This window comes from Miniopterus schreibersii (assembly GCF_964146895.1).
Source record: "Miniopterus schreibersii genome assembly, chromosome: 16".
Classification (NCBI taxonomy): Eukaryota; Metazoa; Chordata; class Mammalia; order Chiroptera; family Miniopteridae; genus Miniopterus; species Miniopterus schreibersii.
In genome coordinates this window covers 3,177,763-3,187,171 of record NC_138116.1, presented here as the reverse complement: position 1 = coordinate 3,187,171, position 9,409 = coordinate 3,177,763, and the positions used below count along the sequence as shown (strand labels likewise).

The 9,409-nt window shown below is 62.5% G+C and overlaps 2 protein-coding genes across 2 annotated transcripts; both read left to right on the top strand.

The window, feature by feature from the left end:
• Positions 1 to 1,669: 1,669 nt before the first annotated feature.
• On the top strand, positions 1,670 to 4,066 carry GALR2 (galanin receptor 2; the record flags this gene model as incomplete). The annotated part of the gene is made up of 2 exons (XM_081162610.1): positions 1,670 to 2,037; positions 3,271 to 4,066. The coding sequence occupies 2 exons, from the start codon at positions 1,670 to 1,672 to the stop codon at positions 4,064 to 4,066; spliced, it is 1,164 nt and encodes a 387-aa protein (XP_081018736.1).
• Positions 4,067 to 5,367: 1,301 nt separating this feature from the next.
• On the top strand, positions 5,368 to 8,886 carry ZACN (zinc activated ion channel; the record flags this gene model as incomplete). Its single annotated transcript, XM_081161202.1, has 9 exons — positions 5,368 to 5,461; positions 5,533 to 5,657; positions 5,798 to 5,842; positions 6,000 to 6,106; positions 6,360 to 6,529; positions 7,318 to 7,442; positions 7,569 to 7,779; positions 7,918 to 8,082; positions 8,522 to 8,886. The coding sequence occupies 9 exons, from the start codon at positions 5,368 to 5,370 to the stop codon at positions 8,710 to 8,712; spliced, it is 1,233 nt and encodes a 410-aa protein (XP_081017328.1). The 3' UTR covers positions 8,713 to 8,886.
• Between the last annotated feature and the right edge of the window lie 523 nt (positions 8,887 to 9,409).

The window sequence follows — 9,409 nt, the reverse complement described above, 5'->3', positions numbered from 1 at the left end:
GCCTGTGAGGGAACAGCCTGAGAAAGCGAGGGCCAGAGGAAGTGCCCCCCTGTCCTGCCAACCGCCTTCGCGTCCGCTGGGCACAGCCACGCCAGCCTCCTTGCTCAGGGGCCCAGGCACGTGCCCGCCGTGGGGCCCGCACTGGCTGTTCTCTCTCTGGAACGCTCTTCTCCTGGATACCTGCTAATCCAGCTCCCCCACCTCCTTCAAGTCTTTGCTCAAATGTCACCTTCCTAATGAGGTCTGCCTGACCACCCCGTTTTAAACTGCACCGTGGCCGCTACCCCTGTAACCCCTAAATTCCCTTACCCTCATCTGCTTTGCCTGCAAGTACTTATAAACTTGGACGAGATGAATAATTTACATGAGTGATGTTTATTGTGCATCTCCCCTGCAAGAAAGGAAGCTCGCCGAGGGCCTTGGTCTTTGCAGAGCTCACTGGTAGGTCCCAAGGACCCAGAACGGTGCCTGGAACAGGGTAGGTGCTTAATAAATACTGAATGCATGAATGACAAGCATCACATAAACGTGAGCTGCATTATTTTTCTATGCAATGAGAAGGCAGGCAGGGCAGGGGTGTGATTAGGGTTTCCCTGCTCACAGGAACAGGTAGGTGGGGGGGGGAGGGGGAATGGTCTTGACTGGGAGCCAACGGACAGGGCAGGGATCAAGCTACAGAAGCAGAAGGTGGTGATTTTTCATACCCAGTGCACTGGGGGGGTTAAATTCTATACAAACAATAATGATTCCACGTCACAAATGCTTGATGACCGATACGTCAAAATTAAAAACAAATACTTAAGTTTGACTGCAACCTAAACACCCTCCTGGCCATCTAGGAAAAGGCTGCTGGTGCTTTCTGCTACTTTGTATTCAAGTTTTCCCTTTTTGGATACCTGGCACACAGGAGATGCTGGATAAATACTACTTATTGGATTGAATCGGAGAGAGAAACGTTTAATGGGGGTGACAAGGGAACGAGATCAAAGTAACCAAATTCCCTCATCCCCACGGGGGCTCTCCGCGGCCTCTGGGCGCTCCCCTGAGTGAGGCGCGGTGCTCCTGGGAGTTACGACTGGGAAGAGGCGCGGAGTACACCGCAGGGCTGTCCCACTCTCCAATTCTGGAAAGCCGAGGCCCCCACCTGCCTCCACCCCTTGTCACCTCCCCACCACCACCTCTTAGCACCCGCCGGGAAATCTTCCTAGGACGCCCCCAGCCAGCCCGGGGAGGCCCCGCGCGCCCACCAGGGTTCAGGGAAGCGCTAAGGCGCGTCGGGTCCGGGGCGAGCGCTCCCGGCAGCGCCGCGCACACGCAGGTCCCGGAGCTCGTTCCCTCCACCACTCCAGCGTTTGCTGGGGAGGTCAGTCCGCCTCTCAGCCCCGCACAGCCCAGACCCGGGGACTGGAGCGCACCCAAGAGCCCTGCGCCCCGGGGTTGGGCTGCCCACGCCTGGGTCTGGACGCGCCAGAGCCACTTGACAGCCCTTCTCCCACCCCCACCCCCCCGCCCCGCGCAGCCAAGCGCCTCGGGGGGCCATCCCACCCCTGCAGCTGCTAGCTCCTCCCGCTCGCCCCAGCGCACCCCCGCCTCCAGCTCCGGGCGCCGCAAGGCTCACTCCGCCTGCAGCTGAGCTGCGCGCCCGTCGAAACTCGGGTGCGGCTGCACCATGAATGACTCGGGTGGCCCCGGGGTCGGGCACGCGAGCGAGATGCGCGGCGAGGGCAGCTGGCAGCCCGAGGCGGTCGTCGTACCCATGCTATTCGCGTTCATCTTTCTCGTGGGCACCGTGGGCAACACGCTGGTGCTGGCCGTGCTGCTCCGCGGCCGCCAGGCGGTCAGCACCACCAACCTGTTCATCCTCAATCTGGGCGTGGCCGACCTGTGTTTCATCTTGTGCTGCGTGCCCTTCCAGGCCACCATCTACACCCTGGACGGCTGGGTGTTCGGCTCGCTGCTCTGCAGGGCCGTGCACTTCCTCACCTTCTTCACCATGCACGCCAGCAGCTTCACGCTGGCCGCCGTCTCCTTGGACAGGTGAGCCCAGGGGTGGGCACCCGGGCAGGGGCGCGGGAAAGACGTGCGGAGAGCAGAAAAAGACTCTAAGACGGCAGAGGGACCCGGAGGGAGTGGAGGACCAGCCGGCCTGCTGGAGAAAGATGCGTAAGGACGGGGGACCCCGGGGTCCCTCTGTCAGGTGCGTCCCTGGGGCTGTAGGATTGAGACCTCAGCTGCCCAGCGCGCCTCCGGCAGCCGACAGAGCGCAGCGTTTTCCCCCGGTGCTTGGTCTCGCTGGAGGCTCAAGGCCCCTGTGAGATCGGGATGGGGTGGGAGGGATTACTGTGCCCAGTTTACAGCCGAGAACGACTTCAGGCTGGGTGCTCAGAGCCGCCCACCCAGGAATTGTGTTCGGGAAGCCAGCGGTCTCATGGCGTCAAACTCAACCTTGAAGCCATGTTTTGCTCGCTGCCCTGGACTCTGGGCCCGACTGCGGAATTTGGGTCCCTCATGGGGGGGGGGGATGCCAAAGTCCGAGGGAGCACACCCTGGGGCTCCTAGCTCGGTCCCACGCCTTCTGCACCCCACCTCCAGGCCAGGGTCGAGGGCAGGGAGAGGAGCGCGCCCGAGCTGGCCCACCCCCCCAAGCCGGAGCTTGGAAGGACACCTGGATGAGTCCTGGGGAGGAAATACGGGTATGACGATGGTATCTCCCCGCCCCCCTCCACCCCCATGTGCTCCCCATCCCCCCTGGAAAAACAGCGAGGTGGGGCCCCATTCCGCATGCACCTCCCGGCTCCACTGAGCGCGGAGTGTGTCGGTTCCAAGAGCGCTGGTGGGACCCATCGAGCGTCCGCTTCTCTAAGGAGATTCCTCGCCTGGCGTTTCCAGGCTGTCTGCTGGAGCCTCGAGGCGCCCGGGTCCTACCTCTCCGGGCACCGTCACTGGTGGGCAGTCCCAGCCTCCGGGTGCCCCAAAGCCTGTTCAGCCTTCGGGGTGCCCTCCCGGGTGGAGCCTGGCAGTAGTCCCGGAAAGAGCAGACACGAGTGTCCTGCACGTGCGCCTTTCGTGCTGCTGGGTCTCCCCCACATGGCGACGCTGCAGAGGGCCCGCGGGGATGCACCGGGTCGCCCGCCCCGCGGGTGTGTGCGGGGTGTCCGCGCACTAAGGACCTTCCTCGAGAGTGGGCGTGGGCCCAGAGGTGCAAAGGCCGGGGCCTGCCCCGGAATCCGCCCGCTCAGCCCGCATCTCCCCTCCTGGCCTGACCCGCAGGTATCTGGCTATCCGCTACCCGTTGCACTCCCGCCAGCTGCGCACCCCTCGAAACGCGCTGGCGGCCATCGCGCTCATCTGGGGCCTGTCGTTGCTCTTCTCTGGGCCCTACCTGAGTTACTATCGCCAGTCGAGGTTGGCCAACCTGACCGTGTGCCACCCGGCGTGGAGCGCGCCCCGACGCCGCGCCATGGACCTCTGCACCTTCGTGTTCAGCTACCTGCTGCCCGTGCTGGTGCTCGGCCTGACCTACGCGCGCACTCTGCGCTACCTCTGGCGCGCGGTCGACCCGGTGGCCGCAGGCTCGCGCGCCCGGCGGGCCAAGCGCAAGGTGACCCGCATGATCATCACCGTGGCGGCGCTCTTCTGCCTCTGCTGGATGCCTCACCACGCGCTTATCCTCTGCGTGTGGTTCGGCCGCTTTCCACTTACGCGCGCCACCTACGCGCTGCGCATCCTCTCGCACCTGGTGTCCTACGCGAACTCGTGCGTCAACCCCATCGTCTACGCGCTGGTCTCCAAGCGCTTCCGCAAGGGATTCCGCCAGGTCTGCGCCGGCCTCCTGCGCAGCGCCCCGCGCGGGACCGCGGGCCGCGTGCGCGCCGCGCCGCAGGGCGCCCCTAGGGGCAGCGCGCGGGAGCGCGACTCCACCGACCTGACGCGCGTGAGCCAGGCGGCCGGGCCTCCCGCGCCTGAGCCCGCGCCTCCCGGCGTCCGGGGCTCGCGCCAGGTTCCCAGCCCGTCCTGGCGGGACCAGAAGGTCCCCAATGGCATCCTGACAGTTAATGTGACTTAAACGCACTTCGGGGGTCCACTTGTGTGTTAAAGGACTGGAGTCAGAGGCCGGGGAATAGTGGGTGGAGTTTCGTCCGTTAATAAAACGCGCAAACCATGTCACGCGCAGCGATGCGCTGTGTCTCCGGCGTATCTCGTGAGGTTCTGTGGTGGGAAGTCTCTGGGACTTCACAAGGGAACTTGGGGTGACTGGGTGCAGGTGCTTTCCTGAGTCACTGGGAAAGAGGGCAGCCGAGTTAAAAATCTGCGCAGAAATTCCTAAATGAGCAAGGCTGGGGAGCGCGACAGGCGAAGGCTCTTTGCACGCGGCCATCTGGAAGCGCCGGATGCGCACAGATCCGCAAACCAGCCGCCGCCGGTGCGCGTGACGCAGGCAGGCGGGGTGTCGGCGCGCACTCGATGAAGGCGGTCGATGGCAGACGCAGACACTGTGTCTGTTCCTAGGAGCTTTTGTGCGCCAGTGTGTGTGTGGTGGGCCCTGCCCTGCTCCCAGCTCCCTGGGGACCCTTGGAGTCTCAGCAGCCCCATCAGTGCCTGCAGACTTTAAGCCTTGGGGTTTCCTTCCCTAGCTGCTGCTATTTGGGATCAGGGCTCCAACAGCTCGATTTCTCTTTTGGACCAGAAAGTCCCGCCCCAGCCCTGCCGGTCCTGTTCCAGGGCGCACAGCAGCCCTTCTAACGCTGCTGGACTGGGGCAGCCTGAGAATCCGGTGGGGGAACAGGAACGCCCTGGGGCTTTGCTCAGCTAGCCCCCACCTGTCCCCGACTTCGCCCCACTCCTGGAGTCCTTGAGCCGAAGCTTTTACGTGAAGTGGGCTCGATGGGTGTTTAAGGAGAGGCTGGAGAACTCCGAGGTGTGCCCATCTCACATCGTTGTGTGCAGGGCACTTTGACAAGGACTTGTTTTCAGCCAGGTGGGTGCCCACTATGGTAACACAAGGGAGGCCATTGGCACCTGCCCAGATTGGAAGGACCAAGCCAGGAAAGGCGTGGGTGGGGATGGGGGTGGTTCTGTGCTTGCCTGGCCCACTTGGCTGGCATTGAACACGGCAACCTGTTCCAGGTGGTGGAAGTGGAGCGGGACCGGAAAGCCTAGGCAGGTGCAGGGTGGGCAGGGCTTGGTCCTGGGCTTTGTCTTCAGGTGTTTGCAGAACCCAGGGTGGGGGTGCCAAGTCCAAGGCCCCCGGGTCATTGCACAGAGCAGCTGCCTTGACCAACTGCTCAGTCCCCCAGAGAGGTGACTGAAATAGAGGTTGCAGCTTAGGCGCTGCTGCTCCACCCAGCCCTCGGCACAGCGCTGATGATGGCCCTGCGGCTCCTGCTCCATCTCGCCTTGCTCCGACTTGGCACCACTAGGCCCTTGGCCCAGGGCCGCAGCTTCCGCACACCAGTGGTTGGTAGGTAGGCGGCCATGAGCTTTGGGATTTGGGCACAAGGCACCCAGGTGACCTTGACCTCCATCTCTCAGCCTGGCCATCCTTCTTCGACCTCAACTCACCCCTGGAGGTTCAGGAAACCATCCAGATTCCGAAGAATGGGAGTACGCCCCTGATCGTGGACGTGCAGGTGTTTGTGACAAACGTGTTTGATGTGGTAAGCGTCAGGCTGAGGAGGGTGGGCCAGAGTGTGAAGCTGGGAATGGGCCGGGACTCAGTCCCTGGAGTGCGGGGGTCTCCTGCCTTCCTTGGTCATGTAGCCGTCAACCCCCAGGTGACGTGCTGCCCCTCCCCCAGGACATCCTTCAGTACACAGTGTCCTCCATGCTGCTGCTTCGGCTGGTGAGCGCCCACCGGGGTGGGGGTGGGGTGAGTGTAAAAGGGTGGAGGTGGGGCAAGAGAACCCACTGAGTCCAGCTCAGATGTACGGTCTTCAACCTGGAAGCCGAGAGGCACATATGTAGAGGGCCAGAGCCTCAGCGGGTCCTTGTGTCTCCAGTCCTGGCTGGACACTCGCCTGGCCTGGAACACGAGTGCGCACCCACGGCGCGTGCTTACGCTGCCCTGGGACTCGCTGTGGACACCAGAACTCACTATCCAGGAGGCGTAAGTGTGGCGGGAGTTCTTGTCCAGAGCCACCATGCATGTCCCTGTGTTCCCCACCTAGAGCCTGGAGCCCTCTTAGTGAACGTCCCTCTCCTGGTGGCCCTGGCAGAGCACTGGCATGCCTCCACTGCCCCATGTTACCCCTTCCTTTTGGAGTCCTGAGGGCAGGGGATGGCAGCTGGGCAGCCCCTCTCCCCCTCCTCCCCACTCAGAGAAGGGGCTGGGCCTCTGGCTCTGCTGCCTTTCCCAGCAGGCTCTGGGTGGACTGGCAGGACCAGAGCCCGCGGGCCCAAGTGGACCAAGATGGCCATGTCGAGCTCTACCTGGCCCTCACCACGGAGACCAACTGCGACTTTGAGCTCCTCCACTTCCCCAGAGACCAGAGCAACTGCACCCTCAGCTTCTACGCTCTCAGCAACACTGGTGCCGACCTGACAGGGGCTGGGGGGTGAGGGGAGAGGGGAGGGGAAGCTTCTGGCCTCTGGCAAATGTCTTTCACAGGGACAGTGGGCCTGTGTTCACACCGGTCTACCCTGGGCTTAGGGGAGCTGAACAGACCCAGGAGCAAAGATGCTTCTCACCCTGACCTCCCATTCAAGCAGCAGCCCCGTCTCCTAGTTCCCCCTGCTCTCACTGCAGCCCCTCGTCTTCTCTCCCCCTCGGCTACTGCAAAGCAATTGCCCTCAACACCCAGGGCCAAGCTGCAGTGGCTGGGCCACTGGTGTCAGCTCAGGTCGCTGTGGCCTCATCCCTGGAGACATCCTGAGGGCACAGCCACCCAGTCAGTACCCCACAGGCCAGTCAGGTGATGTCTGGCTTGGCACAGAAGTCCCACCCCTCCCGTACACCCCTCCCCTCTGGGCAATACCACAGCTGCAGCCCCATGAATCCTAGTAACTCAGATGTGAGATGCTACACCAGTGGATGTCTGCAACCACTTCCCCTCCACAAAGCGGTGCAAAGTGCATTTATTTGTACAATGAAAATTCATCTATGAATCGGAAAGGCCCTTCCTCTAACTGGAGGAAACTTGGGGGGGTGCAAATTCTGGTTTGGAAAGCCCTTGCATGGACCAGTTACATCTCCAAGCCTGCCCCAGCAGCCATCAGAAGTCTCCATCGTCCTGGGCACCAGCTTGTCTCTACCCCTACTCCCAGGAGACTGGGGGCCGGGGCATCTCTTAGCTCACTGTTCTCCCCCACCCCCCCCAGTGGCGGAGCTAGAGTTTCAGGCCCGCGTGGTGAATGAGATTGTGAGCGTCAAGAGGGAGTATATAGTTCAGGATTTGAAAACCCAAGTCCCACCCCAGCAGCTGGTGCCCTGCTTCCAGGTGACGGTGAGTCGGGGTGGCTGACAGAGGGCAGCAGGGGCATCAAGGATGCAGAGCCAGAGGCATGACATCACCATCTCCTGCCCACCCCCTGCACGTCTCCCCAGAAAGCCCCAATGCTCTTCCTTCCAGTTGCACCTTCAGAACACAGCACTGAAGGCCATCATAGCGCTGCTGGTTCCCGGGGAGGCGCTGCTGCTGGCTGACATATGCGGGGGGCTGCTGCCCCTCCAGGCCACGGAGCGCATTGCCTACAAGGTGACCCTGCTGCTGGGCTACCTGGTCTTCCATTCCTCCCTGGTGCAGGCCCTGCCCAGCTCCTCCTCCTGCAACCCGCTGCTCAGTAAGCCCTGTGCCCTCACCTGGCCCTGGGCAGGACCACTCTGCCTGGCCTGCCTCCTTCTCCCCCTCTGCTCAGCTCCCTGGGCACTGGAGGCACAGGCCTGCCCCCTGACCCCTACCCCTGTCCCTGCCCTCCCAGTTTACTACTTCACCGTCCTGTTGCTGCTGCTCTTCATCAGCACCATGGAGACTGTGCTGCTGGCTGGACTGCTGGCCAGGGACCACCTCCGGGCCAGGAGCAGCCCCCACCAAGCCCTGAGAGGGGCGCAGCAAGCTCGTGAGCGTGCAGGGCCTAATCCTGAAGGTGGGCAGGGGCTGGGACTCTTCCTGGGGTGGGTGAGGCAGGAGGCTGGGAGGCTGAATAGGGCGGAGCCTGCCGGCTGCATGCCTGGGGCCGGGTCCCTGGGGCTATTTAAAAGCTCCTTGCACTCACTCTGCCGGCCTCCATCTCTCGGCTGCATTACCATGGAAGAGGCAGGTCTGGAGCAGGGGGCAAGGTTAATCTTCCTGAAGGCCTGGGTGACTTCAAACTCCCCGAGATGACCCTGTGCCTCGTGGAACCTCTCTAGGAGGGTCTTCCTTCAACTCAAGATGGCCTAGAATGGGCCAGACCCGAATATTCACTAGGTGTGAATCTATAGAAGGGAGAAATATGGCGCCAGTCCCTGGGTTCACTCCTCTGCTCTGGGGGAGAGTGCTGGCTGAGCCCTGCAGTGCAGCTCGTGCTCCTGCCTCCCCCACAGAGGCCACCAGAAGAGAAGCGGGGTCACGGAGGAGCTGGGTCGAGGCTGCCGATCACACCTTCTTCCTGCTGTATGTGGCAGGGGTAGTGTGCAGCCAGTTCATTTTCGTTGGACTCTGGATGTGGGCAACATGCAAATCTGACCCAGCCCCCGGGGAGGCTGCACCCCATGGTGGGCAGCCCAGGCTGTAACAGGGTAGGGCCCGGGGCTATAGACCTGGGGGAGGGCTGTGACAGGGTCTCTGGAGAGAGGGGGAGGGAGGCCACATTTTCCCTGAGCCTGGAGGACCCCAGGCGACCCTGAACTCTCCTGATAGTGTGCAAGTAACGTGTGTGAAATAAACCTATCACCCAAGTGCAAGTGCACCCTGAGGGTCTGTTTTCATTGAGCTCAGCTGTTCACTCTCATCCTATGTAGGTGGGGCCCCACCTCACACCCAGACCCCCACTCCACTCCTGAACTTCTCACCAGTGGCCACCAGTTAGCCAGTCCCCCTCCCCCTCCAGCCTAACTGCTCCTGAGACTACTGCTTGGGCTGGGCGGGAGGCAGTGGGGACCAGGGGGCAGGGCCCCAAGGGTCAGGCGCACAGGGTGGTCAGAACTCCTCTCGACTGTGAGGTGTGCTGGCCCCCAGGGGGAATGGGGAGAGAGCACTCCTGGGGGATAGCACACCCCAGCCCTCAGGATGCAGGTGACGGGAAATGTTTTCTGCATGGATTCCAAGAGCTGGTCAGTTCTGCTCGTGTCTCCTCCAGGCCCTCTGCTCAGCGTGGCCTGTGCCTCTCTACCCACGTGAGCTGAGGGCATGCTCCTCCCCAGCTGTGAACTAGGCGGGGGTTGTTCTGCCTCTTGCTCTTGTGCCCACGAGGCAGCTGTGGGCAAAGCCTT